Source organism: Pongo abelii, chromosome 4 (genome assembly GCF_028885655.2).
Source record: "Pongo abelii isolate AG06213 chromosome 4, NHGRI_mPonAbe1-v2.0_pri, whole genome shotgun sequence".
NCBI lineage: Eukaryota > Metazoa > Chordata > Mammalia > Primates > Hominidae > Pongo > Pongo abelii.
The window spans coordinates 182,779,324-182,800,910 of record NC_071989.2 but is presented as its reverse complement, the minus strand read 5'-3'; the positions used below and the strand labels follow the sequence as shown (position 1 = coordinate 182,800,910).

The following is a 21,587-nucleotide window of genomic DNA, read 5'->3' as shown; positions in this document are numbered from 1 at the left end:
TAAGTGATCCTACCACCTCAAGTCTCCCAAGTGACTAGGACTACCGATGCAGGCCACCACGCCTGGCTAATTTTTTATTTTTTGTAGAGATGGGGGTCTCCCTATGTTACCAGGCTGGTCTTGAACTCTTGGGCTCAAGCAATCCTCCCACCTCAGCCTCTTCAAGTGCCGGGTTTACAGGAATAAGCCACCTCACCCAGCCCTAAGGGAGGATAATGAACAATGCGAATCCAAAAGACAATTACTAAACAGGCTGGTTTCACAATGAAGTTTCACAAATGAAGTTCCACTTTATCACAAACTCATGTTTTGGGTACCTTTTAAAGAGAAAATTTCCACTTGACAGTAACAAAACGGTCTCTTAACTCTATTAGGAGATTAAATCATCCCATATCTCCTGAAGAGACCTCCCACAACCAAAGTAGGTGAACTTCAACACTTTCCCTGTCCCTTGGCCTTCTAAGTTACAGTCATTCTGCCCTCCAGCTAAGACACAATGCGCCGCTGAAGAATCACTGGCAAAGTTCACAATTGAACTCTCAAAGTGATACTTGTTTTCAATTTTTTTGATCCGCCTTGTGCTATGATTCCTGTTGTCAGGTTAGAATCAATTGTGGTCTCTAGTAGCAAACACACCTGTGACATTCTGTTAAACAATCAGCTATTCTTTCTAAATAGCTGTATGTTAAATTTTAACATACAGGCAGTGACATTAAGAAACTGTTTTCTTTTTTTAACTTTCATAATGCTTCCCTAACTTGTGTGCTCTACTCTTCTGTAAATTCTCTCCACAACTAAAATATCTAAAGAGTTGTCCATCATCTATTATGGATAACACATATCATTTCCTTTCTGGAAATCCTCCAAAAGCTCCCATTAAACGTGCCATGGGAATTTGGTTATATACAACCTTTTTGCACTCTCCTTGTACTTTTTCCTTTATTTCTGTTCTAATAACCTCTCCACTATATTGGTGTAAGTTTCTATAGTTTTTCTATTCCATGGCTAGCTAGTTGATAATCCCCTCCCATGCCTAAGACAGTGGCCCTCACTCCATGTTCCCAATGAAGAGTGTGTGTCTCGTTTATATATATATATGTATTTTTATGTTGATATATAAATATGTGCTTATATATAAGCATATTTGCATACTTACAAATAAATATATAAATGTCATTTTTTAGAGCATTTTAGGTTCACAGCAGAATGGAGACGAAGATACAGAGATTTCTGATATCCCCCTGCCCCCACATATGCATAGCTTACCCCATTATCAACATCCCAACCAGAGTGGTATAGGTTGATGGCAAAAACTGCAATTACTTTTGCACCAACCTATACATTTGTCATACCCAAAGTTCACAGTTTACATTAGGGTTCACTCTTGGTGTTCATTCTGTGGGTTTGGACAAATGTATAATGACATGTATCCACCCATTATGGTATCATACAAAGTAGTTTCACTGCCATAAAAATCGTCTGTGCTTCCCCTATTCATCCCTCTTTGCCAGCCCCCAACCCCTGACCTTTTTATTGTCTCACAGACTTGCCTTTTCCAGACTATCATACAGTTGGAATCATAAAGTATGCAGCCTTCCAGATTGCCATCTTTCACTTAGTCATATGCATTTAAGTTTCCTCCACATCTTTTTATGGTTTGATTGCTCATTTCTTCTTAGTGCTTAATAATATTCCATTGTTTGGATGGATCACAGTTTACTAGTCTATATTCACCTACTGAAGGGTATCTTGGTTTTTCCAAGTTTTGACAATTATGAATAAAGCTGTCATAAACATCTATGTGCATGCAGGCTTTTGCGTAGGCATAAGTTTTCTCAAGGATTTTTTCAAATCTATCTTTTTTTTTTTAGACGGAGTCTCACGCTGTCACCCAGGCTGGAGTGCAGTAGCGCGATCTCGGCTTACTGCAACCTCTGCTTCCTGGGTTCAAGCGATTCTTCTGCCTCAGCCTCCCGAGTAGCTGGGACTACAGGCGAGCACCACCACACCCAGCTAATTTTTGTATTTTTAGCAGAGTTAGGGTTTCACTATATTGGCTAGGCTGGTCTTCAACTCCTGACCTCGTGATCCTCCTGCCTCAGCCTCCCAAAGTGCTGGGATTACAGGCTTGAGCCACCGTGCCTGGCCGGAAACATCTTTTTAATGAACTCACCAAATTTTATTTGTAGCTACAAAGCAACAACTAACTTTCTTACCTAATCATTTCAGCTTCTGGCTAACCTTCTTATCTCTTTTACATTAAAGCCCCCTTCAGAATTAGAGCTTTTAATACCTAGGCATCTTGAGTGTCCTGTTTGGGTACCAGGTGAGCATTTGATGAGTTCATTCCACTGAACTCAAAACACCAGTATTTCATAAGTAAAGTATAATAAAATAAAAATTGAGATGTCTGAATATTAATATAACCCAGTACCTGCCTGCTGTTTTGTCTGGTTGGGTTTTTGAGAACTCATCTTTATTTTATTTTATTTTTTCAGACAGAGTCTCGCTCTGTCTCCCAGGCTGGAGTGCAATGGCACGATCTTGGCTCACTGCAACCTCTGCCTCCCAGGTTCAAGTGATTCTCCCACCTCAGCCTCCCGAGTAGCTGGGATTACTGGTACCCGCCATCATGCCCAGGTAATTTTTTGTGTATTTTTGTAGAGACGGAGTTTCACCATGTTGGCCAGGCTGATCTCGAACTCCTGACCTCAGGTGATGCCTCTGCCTCGGCCTCCCACAGTGCTGGGATTACAGGCATGAGCCACGGCGCCCGGCCAAGAACTCATCTATCTTTAATCATTATCCAGGTTTGGGCACATTCAGAATTTAATTTCTCAAGGGAGAAGGAAGGCACTAGGATTTCGGCATGTGAACCTATTTGATGAGCAAAATTCAATCTTTGAAGGCTCTTGGTATTGACTGTGTTATAAATATAAAAAATACTGCCTGGTCAGCAGCCCTAATCTTAAGGAACATTATGACAGGAAAAGTAGTAGTCTCTGGAGGCCAGCTGCAGAATTTGGAACCAGAAGCCTGGCATACATCATGCTGAAGGCGTAGGCTATATTTGGTGACATGACTCAACCTAGCCAAATATAGGCAACAGATACAGTGTGACTCTGGGGATCTATACTACCAAATCCTACAACCTAGAAAAGATCCATACGTCAACTAGGCAATTCTATGCTAAGCATTTGCCAGTTGGAAGAACCAATATTTACCAACAGACTGACTTAGAATAGGTGGGGGCAGGAGGTGCTAAAAAGAACAGTATGTACTATCATATCCTTTTAAGACACTAACTAACCAAGTCAAAAAATAAAAGGAGAAAAGACTAGAGGAAATCCTCCTTTACATTAGCAGTATATATAAGTATTACTTTCATTAATTAGGTAAAATAAGTTATTTCCTAAAGAATAATCCAGATATTACTACTACCGATAATTCAACAGGAAATAATAAAAATAAATGCTGCCATTTCAAACACACAAACACCAAAAAGTATCAAATGTATCTGCAGTGCAGTTAGATTTCACGCTATCTATAAGCTTTTCTTTTTCACAGTCATGCCAACAATGTTGACAACATGGTGCAGGCCAAGGAATGATAATAGGGAATAACTCTAAAGTGACAAGTAGCATAAAATTTTTAAGGATCAACTTTTGATTGATTCACCCTATAAAAACGTGGATACTCCAAAGAAAAGCAGGGTGTTTGCAGAGGAGTCTTCAGTGAGCACCATTAAAAATTTCTAATACACACAAATATATACATACACATACATTTGTAGTTGTTGATTACCTAACTAGAAGTGCTGCTCCTACCTCTGCTCCTGCTAATTTTGTTTAGCTCATATCTAAGTAAATCAAAACTATACTGTCATAAGTAATATTTTAAAGGAGGTAGTCCTCCTACCCCTGAACATCTTCTGTTTTTACAAACTACACTTGAGACTTGCAGCAAGATGGTGCTGTGGGGACCTGGACATCGGACAGCAAGGCTCAAGAAATGTGTAATAAATCCACTGGTTTTGAATGCCAGCTTTATACTTACACAAATGCAGAAGACATAGCAATATGAACAAAACAGCATTCAATATGTTCTATAATTTAATGGTATAAATTTAATTTTTAATAATTTAGTCTATTGACACAAAAATAACTCCCCAAATCAAAATCAGTAAGCTTATTCTATCCCCTTATCTATCTGTGCTACAACCAACTTCCAACAAAGACATTCCCATGCAAAATCACAAAGAAGGAACTGGCTGAAACAGATATCAGCTGAAGAGTCTTGTCCCCTCCCAAAGAGCCACTTAAAATTCACTAAACACACAGAGTTTCGGCTAAACAAAACCCTTCTCTGCTACAGATTTGGCTTTTAGCTCAAAAGCCAGTACTTACAAAAATCTTTGAATTAATGGCTTTCCTAACTCTCCACACTGCCATTTCCCTTCCCACATCAGGCACTCCAGCCATTCAGAACTGCTGGCCCATAACTTCAACTTCTGGGTAACTCCCTCTACCTTGAATGCCCTCCTCTCTCTCTCTGCCCCTCAATGTCTTACCACTCAAGCCTCCACACTTTTGTCCTGGCAGTTCCCCTGTTAGGCCTCACATCTTATGAGGAGTCTTCCCTGCCCCACATCATCCTTGCTTTGATTCAGACAACCCTCTGTACTCCTTCCAGTATTCTTTACACTTATTACACCATATTCACATTACTTGTTTTAATCTCTTGCTGTAGGGCAATGAGATCTTTATGGATTTTGGGTCTGATATCCCAGAGCCTGGAGCAGAGAAAGGTGCTCAATAAACAACTGTGGAAAATGAATGAAGCAAAGTCAGCAGTTGATGGTCCCTCTGCCATGGAAGATGCAGTGTAATGGGTAGAGTCAAGCCGGTATCATCTTGTGACCTAGGTCAAATTATTTAGCTTTGCGGAACCTCAGGAAAACAGAGATAATTCCATTGACTTCACAAAGCTTTTGTGAGACAGTCTTGAGATAATGTTTGCAGAATCCCAAAAAAAGTCCCTCAATATGCAGTAGGTACTTAACCAAATTAATTCCTTTCCCTTCTCCAGTAATAAGCCGAAGATAACCAACAATTTTCCACTTGTAAGAGAAACGACAAGTAGGATTTCTTTTGGCCAAAAAGTTCCAAACTGGAACCTTGGAGAAGGGAGTGGCAAATCTGGGGGATATTTCAGCTTCAGAAAAATGAGAATTTGCTAGTGTCCTTGGTTAAAAACAGGGATGTAAGTCTTCTCAGGAAGAGAGAAAAGAATAAAACCTAACCCCTTACTTTTATCAAAGCCAAACTGGCAAAGATACATAATAATTTTAATGAAAACTTCAAAAATTCAACCTAAAATTTTTCTTTTCAATAAAACCAGAGAGGATCTTCATTTTGAACCAAAACCCCAAATTTAATGTTTCAATTGTGATATGATGACTGAAAAACAGATTGTAGTAGTAGCAAAAGAAAATAACACTTATCTGTAAGATGGGTGAGGTCAATGGAATATGTTTCTACAGATGGAGGAAGGTTTCATAAAAAGGAAGGACTGCTTTGACTACAACTCGGGGCAGGTGTGAAGCTGCAAGATCTAAAAGCATCTAAGAATTTCAGGCGGAAGGGAATGTCTAGAGAGAAACTAGTAAGAAGCTGACCCAATTAAGGAATTCAAAAGATTTCCTACTGCCAGTAAAGCTAACAACAAACCAGCAAGCAGGAAGGCTATTTTTATCCTTGCCAGAAGCCTTCTGACTCTAGATGCTACATTTAGAGGACAGAGTAACAAGATAACTTGCCTTAAGAGGATGTTATGATACCAGAGATTAATGGCAATTTTTTAAGCTCTAAAAAACTCGGCAAAACTAGGTGTAGTTTTTGTCCAAGCTAAGCCAGCCAAAGTCAGTTGGAAAAAAAGAGGTGAAAAAAATATAATGGAAAGAAAAGTGGAAAAACAGACCGAGTAGTAGAAAAAATTAAAGCAATCCAGAAAAAAGGCCAAGACAGTAAATTAAAATTCTCCTACCTTGCAAAAAGTTTGATTAAAAGAAGCATGTGTTACAAAAGACATATATTAAAAGAACCAATGAATAAACATACAGAACTGTCCCCAAGGTGAAAATAATTTTGACAAATGGCTCTCCATACTGACATGAACATAAAAAAAACACCAAGATAAACTTATGAAATCTCTAGGGACCACAAGCTAAGTCAGTGTAAATGATTGAGAACTTTAGAGATAAGAGAGAGAAGCCACAAGAGATCTAATTAGACTTTTCTCTGACCACAGAAACTAAAAAGAATTAAGACTTTCTTATTTATAACCATTATTTTATAAAACAGAATGCTACTATACTGATAAAAAGCTGCATTGAAACTGTTTACTGAAGTCCAAACCCCAAAAAGCAATCTGCAAAGTCACTAGTTGGCTTTCTGCATACAGACCTATCTATCATTAACTCCAGTCACTTACTTAACATGAATTCTGACAACTTTTCTGAACCTTAATGAAAAATGGACTTGCATTTTATATCTGATATAAGAATTTCACCTTTTGTTATTTCTCAGAAGGCCCACTACCTATTTTCTCCTATCAATACTCTGGGTTCTTAACCTTTCCTCTTATTAATCTTCTAAATTAAATAATAAACAGGATATTCAAAGATGTCTGGTAATTATTTGGAAAATAAGCTGCATGAAGCCAGGAACCTTTGTTTTTAGTTAGTCCCTGATATATCCCAACAACCGTAGTACCTGGTGCACAGTAGACGCCTGATGTATATTTGTTCTATGAATGGCCTCAGACAGCTCTGGACTTTATGTATACATCCAAAGCAGCGCAAAAGTGGGGGGTGGGAAGCGAAGGAAGTGTATCTGAATCACATGAGGAATGCACATGCTTAAGTCCCATGGCAAATCTGGTGAATCAGAATCAGGGAAGAGAACAAGTCAACTTGGAAAAGTTTCCACTCCCAATAAGGCACACTTCGGTATGAAACCAGCCAACTGTGAGGTCTGAATCTTTCATAGATTATGATAAAATACAGATTTTTAAATTTTGTACCATCTCCTAAATTGAAATTAAGAAATCTTGGCCAGGCATGATGGCTCATGTCTATAATCCCAGCACTTTGGGAAGCCAATGTAGGTGAAATGCTTGAGCCCAGAGTTTGAGACCAGCCTAGGCAACATGGCAAAGCCCCATTTCTGCAAAAAATACAAAAATTAGCCAGGTGCACTGGCAGGCACCTGTAGTTCCAGCTACTTGGGAGGCTGAAGTGGGAGGAGCGTTTGAGCCCAGGAGGCAGAGGCTGCAGTGAGCCAAGATTGTGCCACTGCACTCCAGGATGGACAACAGAGCTAGACCCTGTCTCAAAAAAAGAAAGAAAGAAAGAAAAAGAGAAAAAAAAAATTGAATGCCTACCCTCTGTGAAAGCATACTAGACAAAAATGTTTCCGTTTTCTTATGTTTGTTTCCTTCTCAGAGGCCACACAATAAATACTCAGGCCATTGAAGCAGGAGCCAGAAGCTGTGTGTTCCTCCTATATTGACCCTTGTAGGTACCAGGAATCTGAGTGACTTTACAGAAGCTGTTGCATCTTTGGGATCTCCAATTTTTTTCAACTGTAAAATGAAGACCACAAAAGTCACATAAAAGGTTACCGTAAGGATCTGGGTTAGAAATAATTCTCAGAAGGGGCACTGAATAAAAGAGAAATGGTATCAGAAGTAAGCACTCTTTCACTTGAAACTGGTTAATGCTGCTTCCCATACAGAATGTCCAAGTCTCTACCTCGAAAAGGAAAAACGCAGCACAGCATCAAAACTATCCTTCAATCTACCTGGCACATCGAATATGTTCAAATATTTGTGGAGGTGGAGTATAAGCAGAAGCTAAAATATAAGACACTTCCAAACCACGTGGCTTAAAGAGGCTTTAGTAGCACCTGCCTCCCCCTCCTAACAAGAACTGCCTGCCATGTTATACAACGCGGAGTGCACCCATCTCGTCAGATGGCTCCCTCTACCCCCTGGCATCATGCAGGATGTAGCCTCAGCAGCCCAATTCTTAACCCTGCCACAAAGGAATAAAGATGGCTTCAGATGTCAGGAAGCTCCAAAATGCTACTTGGTGGAGAGGACAATTGAGGAGAGCGTCAGTAGCCTCCTCACTCCTCCCTGTCCTCCTCCTCACCATTTCCTCTGTTAAATTCCTTTTTTATGTTATGTTCTTTTTTGTAACAAGGAGCATTCTAATGGCAGGAGTATAAAGCAGAAAAATTAGGGAAATTCTCTAGAGAAGTATTTCATAATCTGTTATAATAACTATTAAGACCTACTTTGATCAAAATATTTCAGAGAGGCTTTCCTCCATAATAATAACTGAAGACTTCTACCCCTGTCTCTATCCTAATGAATGCTACAAGTAAAACAGAACAAAAACAAAAAAAAATCTTAATATCAGAAGGCTACTATGAATTCAGCAACACCTTTAAATGTATTTTAATTGCATTACATCAGCATCCACATGCTTTTGGAAGATAATCATGCATACACAGTGACATCTATCATCTAACTGGAATGCCTGGTCACTAATGGGTTCACAGGCTCTATCTAATAATTCCCATGGCTGAAGAGGCCCATGGTTCACAAATGGAGAACAAAAACATTTCACGACGCCAAGTTTAAACAACTGTTTTCTAAACATAATATTTTTAAGCCTATCTCAAAAAGAAAAGATGTAGTTTAGACCCAAAGCCTTCACTCAACCGACTAAATCTGATTTCTGATTATATCCCTTATACAAACTACTCCATATGAAATACTGCCACACCCAGACTCACATGATATCCATGGGCTACTTTCAGTCATTACACCATAAAAACCTTCAGTTTTAAAATGTAAAACTGTACCTTCAGTTTTGTAATGTAAGACTGAATTGCTGATGGTAATGTAAAGATCATTAAGTTCAACCCCTCCGTTTACAGGTGAGGAAATTGAGGTCTAGAGAGAAGGGACCAATCTAAGGCACTACTAGTGGCCAAACCAGGTTTGAACACAACCCTGAACACTTCTCCTTTTATTTCGTAACATTTGGAAAAGTCTGTTATATGCTAACAACTTCTGATCATTACAATAAAGAAATCAGGCAGCTGGTTTAAATACCTCTATTTAGTCAACCATGCCAGACATTTATTATTTGGAATATTATAGCCAGCAGAAGTTAGATTTTTAAAAGTTATTTATATTTCAATTAATCACGGCTGCTCTTCAGAATTAAGACTTGCTCTTTATTGTTGGTTTCTCAAGCACTAAAAGGGGGCTGTAATTGGTTGATTCCTCCTTCTCTTTTCCAATACACAGCAACTGGCATCAACCCAACTGGATTCCAAAGAGATTATGGAACTGCTTTCCCTTCAGAGTTCCACTAATGTTCTTAATTGACTGGTTACCAGGTAATACCCAGAATAAAACAAAGCCTTGCTTTTAGAACTGAGTGCAGTGGTGTAGGACTGAATTCAGAATCAGTCAATTAGATAAAATAATGAAGCCCAGAGGCAGCCCGACCATCTCAATGTCTGATTTGAAAAGTAGTAACTAGTTTAAACCTTCTTAAAAAGTATTCCTTTTACAAATTGTATGGCTAATTGTACAGGGCTAAGCAAGAACAATTTCAGAGAATTTTCTCTCTCCCCCTGTTTAGTTTTGGTAGTAAGGATAATGGTAATGTAAGGGGGAAAAACAAGAAATTCACAATCCAGGCACATACAGTTGATAAATGAATCTACTGCATACAATATTCAGGTAGAAAGTCCATGCAGGAGTTTTGGGAAGTAATAATTCTGTGGCACAATTGTGAACTGTTCCCTTGTTCCTGTTGCTAAACTAAATGCAGAGAATCTTGGATATTTTTATGACAACTATGAATCAGGCGGCATTTCTTCCCCTCCCCCAAAGTCAGCAAATAACATCGTCATGGATTATATAACAGGATCAAGGAAAGCCTTAAGACCTTCATAGACAACAAAGGGCTTTTTTATTAAACAGATATTTGGGCTGTTTTTGTAGCTGTCAGGAAATGAGACAGCAAGAGTCACCTCTATAGAATTCTATTATAGAAGGAAAACATAGAAAAACAAAGTGACACTATTAAAGGTGCACAATACACTCTATTAATTTAGATGTGGCACATGAATGACATGTATCCCCATAAATATTGTGGGCCCCCTTCTCTTTTTTACAGTAGGAAGGTCCCTAATATTTATCATTGACAAACTGTGGACAAAGTCTGAAAATCTTACTACTTAATTGTCATTCTGATTTCATTTCTGAGTGGAGATTACTATTTTTGCCTGTCCAGATGGTAAAACATAAGCTTAAATTGTACACAAATCTTAATATGACAAAGTAAAACATTAAAGAAAAGTACTTGTTAATTTGTTACCTGATTGTTGCTTTTCTTATTTATCTCTAAGTTTTTATCTACCACACATAGTTAAATCCCTGCCCTGAATGTATGTCAAACAATATTAAGTCATAACAACCATAGAATAAGAGAACTTTACTACAACTGAAAAGAAAAAATAAGTTAATGGGTTAAAAAAATCTTTTAAATGTATGTTTAACCTTCTAATAACATTAAAAGTTTACTATTATAATACTTCCCCCATCCACTCACCCACCGTTACCCTCACCTCTCACTCAGGTAACAAAGAATAAAACGATAACCAATTTTCATGGCATCAAAATAGGATTCCTTGTGTTCAATGTTCAGGATTAAGATAAAGGGGCTGCTTAAGTAATTACGGACCCACATCATGGATGACATACGACAAACTCCCCCTTTGTGGCAACCGCTTATTTGATTTTCAGACCAAATAAAAACAAGGGTTAAATATTCAATCACGAATGTGTGGCAGGTAGAGGGCAGAGGATCACTATTTTCGATTGACTAGTACGTGTTATGTAAGTAAACGGGGCAGATGAGGATCTGGCCCATGCACAAGATGCATTTAGTTTGAACTGAGTTGGTTTCCATTCAGAGGCTAGAGGGAGGAAGACTTCAGTCCGACCCTACGACGATGTCGGCATTCACATACATCACATGATTTTCTTTCCTAGGCATTTCCCCTTCCCCTTCCCCCCTTATAAAAACCCAAAGACAAAAACAACAGCAACCCCAAATCTGAAAGGGGGTAATCACACTGCTCAAAATCCACACCTTTGTAAGCTCAACCTACACAGTACAGTGAGGAATCCAACAAATCCGATCAAAAGTAAATCAGAAAGCAGGCAGTTGTTCAAAATTAAGAATAGACCCTTCACTTTTCATACAAAAAAATCATGCCACACAATTTCGCCCTCTTCTTCCTCACAATAGAAGTTACCTCAACACAGAAGCCCAGGTCCCATCCTACAGCACAGCTAAGCCAAGGCAAGAGAAAGACTGTTCAGGATGTTCCATTTCCGCAGTCAAGAGAGGTAGAGTACAGGAGGAGAAGAAACACGCTTCATTCCTACGTAGTCACACACACATTTAATTGCAGCCCAGTTTAAATTATACTCTTTTTTATTTAACGTCCTCCGTTACTTATGAGGCTTTGAGAAGTAAGGCAACTTTCTAATTCTTAGGAGACTTAAGTCACTCCCCTGTTAACGCTACTTTGAATTACTTGGTATCATCCAAACCGAGCAAGAAAGAGCCAGCCTAGTTCAGGAAGGCTTCAGCCAGACACACAGGCAGCTGCCGGCCGACTCTGAGTCTTGAAGACTTAATGATATTTAAAGATCCCTCAATTCGCCAGACACATTTGATACCACATACCAATAATTTACTTGGAAGGAGAAATTTGATTATAAATCCGAGTGAAATTAACTGGTTTGCGTTATCCATTTCTTCTTTTTTATTTCTTTGAGATGGAGTTTCAGTCTTGTCGCCCAGGCTGGAGTGCAACGGCTTGATCTTGGCTCACTGCAACCTCCGCCTGCCGGGTTCCAGCGGTTCTCCTGCCTCAGCCTCCCAAGTAGCTGGGATTACAGGCGCCTGCTACCGCGCCCAGCTAATTTTTACATTTTTAGTAGAGATGGGTTTCACCATGTTGGCCAGGCTGGTCTTGAACTCCTGGTGATCCACCCACCTTGGCCTCCCAAAGCCCTGGGATTACAGGGGTGAGCCACCATGCCCAGCCTATCCATTTCTTCTTTATGGTACTTTGAATCATGCCCCATTAAATGTCCCTTAAAGGAAAATATCCATCTAATCCTTTAAAAAGGTTGGAGGTTAGGGTACCAGTAATCTGTTCTCATTTTGCCACAGGCAAACCAATTTAAATAGAAAAAGGTTAAATACGGTAAGAAATTATATACCCTCCCCACCATTCCTACCTGAAATAAATCATTCTAATATTAAAGCAACAGAACCTATTTTAGTAAGACTTCCTTTCATTTTGAAAAAAATTTACTTATTCCCAAATTACTTCAAATTTATAACATATGAAATAAATGACAAAATTTAGCAACTCTCATAGCAGGTTTCTAGAGCTATTTCAGCCTGCATAGAGTCAGTATCAGTATAAAATACTTGTTCTAATGCCTCTCTACCAGTATACAACATGTGTTCTCTAAGTCAACTAAGTGACTGCAATTTGGAATATAGGAATATTAGTAAAATGGTGTATCAAAAGAAAAGTTAAGGTTTCCTATTATTTATTACATATTTTTAAGTAGCACTAAATTAATTCTATCCCAACTGTAAAGATACAGAGTTTAAATAATCCCCACAGCCACTCTCTTACAATGATACAAAAAAAAAACTTTTATAAAACTGATGAAACAAGCTTTGTGTACTAAACTTTCAACTTGAGTTTCATGATTTTCTTCTAGAAAGGCTATTATAAATTCTTTTGCTTAGCAACAAAGAAAAGAAGCACAGATGGAATCATCACTTGCCCACTCATTTAAGCATTTGTTTCAAACAAATTTACAGCAATGAAAAATAGTCAGCGAAGGGTCTCTAAATTTAACATGTAGATAAAGCAAGAAATAATATGAAAGTGTTTTAAAATGCAAGGTCACAACACCTTTGGCAGTCAGGAATTAAATACATAGCATTTTTGGAGTAGATCCATAGCTCTTAAAATAAAGCGATGCAATGCATGAAACACGTGAGGCAGTGATGTATAACATGCTTCCACTACTTACTCTACATATGCAGTAGGTTTCCTGGGCACCATGGGGATATGTAAAAGACTGGCACTTTAAACAACTTGCATTTTTGAATACAATCATTATTGCTTACATTCAAATTAAGTACTTGAAATGCCTGAAACTCAGAGGAATTGTGGTGGATATGTTGAGCCTTCCTTTCAAAAACTGAAAGCAAGATACATTCTACAACAACATGAAGAGAAAAAGACTCCATTTTCACACTATTCAAAGGAATAATATGATATCTAAGTCATAATTTAATATCTGAAGAACAACTATAATGTTTTGACAGTCTGTAGATTGCCTTTGTTCTCTCAATAATTTTGCTGTCTCATTTTGGCTTTCTAGTGAAATGAAGCGAATTGAATATTATATTGTTTTCATATATTGGATTTAAAATACTCAACCACTATCATGAAACTGTGGATTGTTATATTCTGACATCTAATATTTAAGCACTATTTTTGTCTCTTTATTCCCTTCACATACAGAAAAGAAAAAAAGGCTCCCTAATTTTCAGAGGTCTCTCTATACACTGAATATAACACTGCCTCATGAATCTTTATTTCACTGTGTCCAACCTATGCTTCAGAAGGCTGAAAACAGATGTACTCGCATGTGGTTTTAATCTATTTCATGCTGCTCCATTTCTAAGTAACAAGTACCAATTTCATAAGCGAGAAAAAACACAAATAACAATAAGATACAATATTCCCCAAATAATCATCTAGGCATCTACAGCAACAAAATACTTTTCTGTCCAGGTGAAGAAAAACTTGATAAGCCTAATAATATTGTAGCAATGCACAAGCTGCCACCTGGGAGATCAAAATTCAAAATCAGCCTGTAGCTCAGGCTCTAAGCTTATGAGACTGAGTGTGCAGCAAAGAAAATGAATTCGGTCTCTGGGGAAGAGCTTCTGAGGATTGTCACTGGTGTTGGTTATGGAGAAGGCAATACACAATTTCGTGGATAAAAATAACATCCAGACTTGCCAGCTGACCAGAGAAAGGACAGGGAGATAAGGAATGAGGAGAACCCTTTCCTCACCGCGCAAAGAGCTAAATCCCTGTACATAGAAAAAATCATAGTAGCCTCAAAATTCTTAGAAAAGCAATTAAAAATAAGTTATAAAAAAACTAATACGAATTATGAAAACTATGTACTCCTTTGAACATTTTTTTTAAAAAAACATAAATTTTCCAACAAACCAGTTGGAATCAATAATACATTCATAAAGAAATTCAAAAACTATACTTGAAGGTTCCTAGGACTATTAAGCATTTTGTTGATAGCAAAAATAAAGTTTTTTAACTGCATTACAGTAAGGGAGATTTTTTGTTCCAAAATGAAAAATACAAATTAAGTTTTCTAGCTCTTTTGAAAATTTAAGTTAATAATAGCCACACCAATAGATTCAACTTGTAGTTCCCGTAGCAATTTTAGGCCTTATTAAACACATACACACACAAACTGCATACCTATGAGGAACCAGAAATGAAAGAGAAAAATAAATGAGGTCATTCATAATTTTTTATGAAATTATTTTTAAGATTATTAAAGTTGTCTTTGAATTGTAAAGTCTTTAAAACAATCAAATCTTTTAATTTTTTTTTTCTGAGAGGTATACTGTTCTCTACTAATCTCAGAATTAACACGAATTTTCTTTTCTTTTCTTTTTGTGACAGAGTCTCTCTCTTCTGTCGCCCAGGCTGGAGTGCAGTGGCCCGATCTCGGCTCATTGCAACCTCCACCTGCCAGGTTCAAGCAATTCTCCTGCCTCAGCCTCTGGAGTAGCTGGGACTACAGGTGCACACTACCACGCCCGGATAATTTTTCTATTTTTAGTAGAGATGGGGTTTCACCATGTTGGCCAGGCTGGTCTCGAACTCCTGACCTCAGGTGATCCACCCACTTGGGCCTCCCAAAGTGCTAGGGTTACAGGTGTGTGAGCTACCACACCTGGCTAATGTCAATTTTCTATTTTCTGTTTCTAAGGAAGTAGAGCACTGGAAGAGTATTTTATTTATTTTCAAAATGAATTGGTAGGTGTTAGATATCTATTTCAAAATGACAATTTTTTTTAGTTATTCAAATTTTATTATCTTTATTACCTTTAAACAAAATTTCACAATAGAATGAACCACTGTTAAAATCAAGCATAGTATTCCTAAAATAGCTATCTAAATCAGAAGATAGTTTGACAAGAAATAAAATGTTACCCTGAGCAAAAACAATGTCTTGGCAGTGATAGGCTACAACGATACAAAGGTCATGATCTTGTTTGAAAAAGAAAACAAGCATAACTATAATCTGGCATTTTAGATCCATGCACTCATCTGTGAATTCTTTACTGCTCTTTGTAGGAAAAAACACACAAGCTTCCTGTAATATACTCAAGCCAGATTGGCACCTAAACTTAAACTGAAGCTGGCTTTTTTGATGAGCATGAAAGCAGACTTACATGTTTAGTAATAATACATGTAATTTCTTTAGTGTCTTCTATGAACTAGGCAATATGCTGAAATCTATAGCTGCATCATATTATGTCATCCTCACAGCCACCACAGACTGTAGTGACAGAGTGGCAGTTTAACCAGATCTGATTCCAAAACCCACTGTCTTTCTATTCCGTCATGTTGCAGTCTATAAATCACTATTTTACAAAATCTGTATGTTCCCAGATTAGATCAATCAGACTTAATTTATTCTGTCATCAGACCTAACTTTTGATTATCCCTATAATATCAGCTTAAAGAAACTTAATTTAGTAAAAATTGGTAAGGAGAACTTAAAAAGAGAATATAGAATAAAGGCAGAACTTTAAACAATTACCCGTTGAGCAAACTAGAAGAAAAAAATCTGATAGAGATGTCCTGGCCAAAACTGATAATCGTATCAGAATACTGTGTGCTGGCCGGGTGCAGTGGCTCACGCCTGTAATCCCAGCACTTTGGGAGGCCAAGGTGGGTGGATCACCTGAAGTCAGGAGTTCAAGACCAGCCCAACCAACAAGGTGAAACCCCATCTTTACTAAAAATACAAAAATTAGCCAGGCATGGTGGCAGGCGCCTGTAGCCCCAGCTACTTGGGAGGCTGAGACAGGAGAATTGCTTGAACCCAGGAGGCAAAGGTTGCACTGAGCTGAGATCGCGCCACTGCACTCCAGCCTGCGCAACAGAGCAAGACTCTGTCTCAAAAAAAAAAGAATAATGTGTGCCAACTCTTTTATCTAACCTAAGTATTAGTTAGAGGCTTGCTTCTTAAAATGTCACATAACAAGTTGTTTCTATCCACTGCTGTTTGTAACCTATGTTTTCTGTGATAAAAACCATAGGCACTTAGAAAATGATTTCTAATTACTTACTATCTGTAGTACCTAGTGTATGGGAAGCTCTTTTAAAATGTGCTGAAAGAATGAAACACATTAAGAATATACAAATGTTCTTTAACTACTTTTTCCATACTTTTTTTTTTTTTTTTTTTTTTTTTGAGACAAGGTCTTAAAGAGCAGGAACACAGCTCACTGCAGCCTCAACCTTCTGGGCCCAAAGTGATCCTCCTGCCTCAGCATCCCATGTAACTGGGAACACAGGTGTGGGTTGCCATGCCTGGCTATTTTTTTTTTTTTTCCAATATTTATAGAGACCAGGTCTCACCATCTTGCCCAGACTGGTCTTGAACTCCTGGGCTCCAGCCATCCTCTACCTTGGCCTCCCAAAGTGCTGGGATTATAAGCCTGAGCCACCGCACCAGACCTTAACTTTAAAAAAAAAAAAAAAATTATTTTATTATATAAAGACAGGGTCTCACTGTGCTTTTTTCTTTTTCAAATTACTTTATTATATAGAGACAAGGTCTTGCCATGTTGCCCAGGCTAGTCTCGAACTCCTGGGCTCAAGTGATTCTCCCTCCTTTACCTCCCAAACTGCTAATTATAGATTGACAGCAAGTTGCAAAAGTAGTACAGAGAAAGCCTCACGTACCCTTTATCCAGTGTTCTCAAATGGCAACATTTTACATAACTATAATACAAAACCAGGAAATTGACATTGGTACAACCCACAGACCTTATTCATATTTTTCCTTTAGCTATTTTTTAAGAGTGTACAATTTTTCTGGTGCTAGAAATAGCACCTCAGACTCTTCATTTTTCTGAAGAGCAAACAAAGGGTCCAAGAGGCTGAAGACTACCCAAAGTCAGAGTGCTAAAAAGTAGCAAAAATAAAGCCAATTCTGAGTGGGAGATCATCTTTCCACGGCTATATAGCATGCATCTACACTAGAGTCATCCACCAGAATTCCATGAGAAATTCAGTAAAGACCTTCCAAATATTCTTATTTCAAAGGTATCACATCAGATGGATGCCTATTTTTTACACATTATTTTTTTTCCCCTCTCTCCAGAAACCTAAAAGCTTTCCTCATTAAAAAAATATTATCACTATTGGTCTACTGAAAAATACATAAAATGTTTTTCTGCATCAGTAACATGATAAGCCAAACTCAAAGGGAAACTAGGCTAAGCAGGTCACCAGTTGAAACGACAGGCTGCCTTGTCACCTTTGACCGCAGTGCAAAGCTCTATGTCTGGCACAAAGCAGTGTCATAAACATTGAATCACTGAATGAATGAATGAATGAAGGAGCCAACAACTTAAGTGGGATGACCAAATATACTAAACACTCTAAGTTTCTTAAAAAAAAAAAAAAAAAAAACTGCTTTCTAATAAACTGATATTTTTATCCAGCAAAATGTTTTATTTTGTGAGATACTCTTCCCAAAATCAGAGGAAAGGCCCTTAGGAAATATCTAGTCTTGCAATTTTCATTCTTGGCTACATGTTAGCATCACCTGAGATATTAAAAAATAACTCTGGGAGGCCAAGGTGGGCAGATCATGAGGTCAGGAGATCGAGACCATCCTGGCTAACACAGTGAAACCCCGTCTCTACTAAAAATACAAAAAACGAGCCAGGCGTGGTGGTGGCCGCCTGTAGTCCCAGCTACTCGGGAGGCTGAGGCAGGAGAATGGCGTGAGCCTGGGAGGCGGAGCTTGCAGTGAGCCGAGATTACGTCACTGCACTCCAGCCTGGCGACAGAGTGAGACTCCGTCTCAAAAAAAAAAAAAAAAAAACATGCAATCCCGCACCCCATGTATAGAATGGGGTCCAGACATCTACATTTTATTTTTAAAGCACCCAGGTAATTCAACGTCTTTATAAAGGTGAAGAAATTGAGGCCTAGTCAAACAGAATGTCTTATTCAAGATAACACAACTTGTCAGTAACATGAGACCAGAATCCATGTAGAAACAGTACTTTTTTTTAACATGATACATAGAAAAAAATTCTGAGAACTATGGAACTTCATTTTAACTTTGAAACTATTGGTTATTTTTTAAAACATGAAACTAGGCAAAAATTCTACCAACATGTGAACTCTTCCTGGGACGTAATCACTGTCATAAGTAGGTAGAGACATAAACAGTTGAGGCACTGAGAAGTTATTGCCTGAGATATAAAAAAAATAATAATAAGGTATGGTTGCTGTCTTTGAGCTAATTGCCCATTCTTGGCAATTAGTACTCAGGTAGTACTCTTAACTGGTATCACGATGGCTCCACTGTAGAGGTTCATCAAATATGTTGGATTTTTTAACAAAAAGAGGTATATGTGTAAAATTGATAGAACTTACTGCATACAAAGTCACTCCATAATATTTGCCATACTGTGTATCAGATTAAATAGTTAATACACATTTAAAAGTATTCTCTGAAATCAATTGGGTATATTTCTAAACTTACCTTTAATGGTATCATTTTCAGCTCTCATTATGTCAATGAGTGAACTCTCCAGTGAGTGCATGTCGAATGTCCTGGGGCGATCCTGTAGACACAAACAGCCACAAACCACTTTTTAAAATAGTATTTAAATATAAAAGAGGACAGTAAGTTTCATTAGATGGGACACAGATCACAAAGTAGCAATTTTACTCTCTATATAAGGCACATTATTACTAAATGTTATTATTAATACCAAACATCAAAAACCACAAAAGTAAGTACACAGGGCTCAGCAAAGAGTGATTTGATTTCTAACAATAATTTCAACAAAAGCATCACATTTATTCAGAAAGCCAAAGCCATTAAAACTGATTTCTGTATTAGTTAAGAACATTACATAAGTGTTAAAAAAAAATATTCTTTCCCATCACTTAAGACTTCAAAAACGTGGCAAAGGTTTCCAAACTTGTCCCATTAGTTATCTGCTAGACTGGTACCTGTAGGTGCTGTTCAAAATAGCTATATTTTCTTATAAGGCAAAGTTTAAAAATAGTCATCGAATGATTGTAAGACTATTAAATGGTAAAGTATACAAAAAAAAAAAGAGAAATCTTTTTTTTTTTTTTTGAGACAGAGTCTCACACTGTTCCAGGCTGGAGTACAGTGGTGCGATCTCAGCTCACTACAACCTCTGCCTCCCAGGCTCAAGTGATTCTTGTGCCTCAGCCTCCAGAGCAGCTAGGATTACAGGCACCTGCCACCACGCCCGGCTAATTTTTTGTATTTTTAGTAGAGATGGGGTTTCACCATGTTGGCCAGGCTGGTCTTGAACTCCTGACCTCAAAGGATCCACCTGCCTAGCCTCCCAAAGTGCTGGGATTACAGGCATGAGCCACCAGATACAGCCAAGATAAATTATATACTTATTTTAAGAAAATAAAAATATTGATGTATTCATCTCTATATATTATCAAAGTTGTTCTTGACTGTTAATGATTTGCCTTCTCTAAAGATTTGTTTTTAAAACTAATAATCTATATAGAAAGTTGAAAAAAAATGTCCTTCCTTCCAAAAAGCATGTAAAAAAAAATTTGGTAGACTCTCCCTTCCCCCAACATAAAAATAAATCTGGAATAATGAAGCACAGAAGCTGCTCTCATTACTGTCACGAGGCTTTCTCTAAGGAGAAGGATGAGAATAGCAATAGAGAACTGCTGAAGCATGTTCTGTCCCTCCCTGCCCCCAATGCAACATGTTATTAGGTCCCCAAACAACCCAGTCATTACTTCTGGTAAATAAAGAATAAAAGGATCAGAGTTAAAATAAGAGTTAGAATCTAGATGAGAAAGCAAAACAAAACAAAACAAAATCTCAATTCCTATTTACTCTCAACTTGCAAAATTAGGCTTGATTTTGTTGCCATTAAAATTAAAGGGAAGGAAGAGTGTGGGGTACACTGCTGACCTAAACCCCTGGCTTAACCAAGTGCATTTCAAGAGTGGGTATGGAATCCTAAAATATACAACATCCCAAGTGCTCTGACATTCCTCAGGATGAAGAGTACTAGAGACAACTAAAATTAAGGTTTAGCTTGATGCATTAAAAGTAGGAGATGGGCCGGGCGCGGTGGCTCACGCCTGTAATCCCAGCACTTTGGGAGGCCGAGGCTGGTGGATCACGAGGTCAGGAGATCGAGACCATCCTGGCTAACACGGTGAAACCCCGTCTCTACCAAAAATACAAAAAATTAGCCGGGCGTCGTGGCGGGCGCCTGTAGTCCCAGCTACTCGGGAGGCTGAGGCAGGAGAATGGCGTGAATCCGGGAGGCGGAGCTTGCAGTGAGCCGAGATCGCGCCACTGCACTCCAGCCTGGGCAACAGAGCGAGACTCCGTCTCAAAAAAAAAAAAAAAAAAAAAAAAAGTAGGAGATGAAAACATTTTAAAATTAAACTGAGACGAAGCAATAATACATGCTCTGACCCACCTTAAGGATACTATACATAAACACACAAAGGCCACTGCAAGACTATTAAAGAAAAAGGGGATCCCAAAGAAATCTGCAAGCAGAATTCTAAAACTTCTATTCAATTATATTTTCTTTTACATTACTATTTAAATTCAAAGCTTTGACTTTATTTTTTTTTAAATTACCTCCTTATTGTATCCCCTTCATTTTTCTACTTTCTTAGCTAACTTCTAGAACCTCTAAGCTGACAGAGGATGTCCTCCACTTGAGAACACTTTTTTTTTTTTTTTTTGGATGGACCTAACATTTCTCTTCTGTGCTTTTATAACACATCTTACCCCACACGATTATTCTGCTTCCCTGAAATAGGGACCACTCTTCCTGACCCTATCTCATCATGCAGATGTTCAGTAATGTGCACTGAGTGGTTTTATAATACCACTGCAACTTGAGGAGTCCAGAGACAGTATATTTAGGTAGAATCCAATATTACAGGTAAGAGACAGTATTTCAAGTTTTCCCCCAGGGGCAGGAAGGTTAGGGTGAGGATGAGGATGGGGAAGAGTGAACACGTGCCTTACCATTCTATCCTGCTCTAAACTGGTATTAT

General features: G+C 38.1%; 1 protein-coding gene across 4 annotated transcripts in view; it reads right to left on the bottom strand.

Annotated features, from left to right (window-relative positions):
• CPEB4 (cytoplasmic polyadenylation element binding protein 4) overlaps positions 1–21,587 on the bottom strand; it is a 72,136-nt gene that overhangs the window by 30,584 nt on the left and 19,965 nt on the right. For all 4 annotated transcript variants that reach the window (XM_054556255.2, XM_054556257.2, XM_054556258.2 and 1 more), the window contains exon 2: positions 19,033–19,114. In XM_054556255.2, the coding sequence (XP_054412230.1) occupies positions 19,033–19,114 (82 nt within the window). The remainder of the gene's footprint in view (positions 1–19,032; positions 19,115–21,587) is intronic.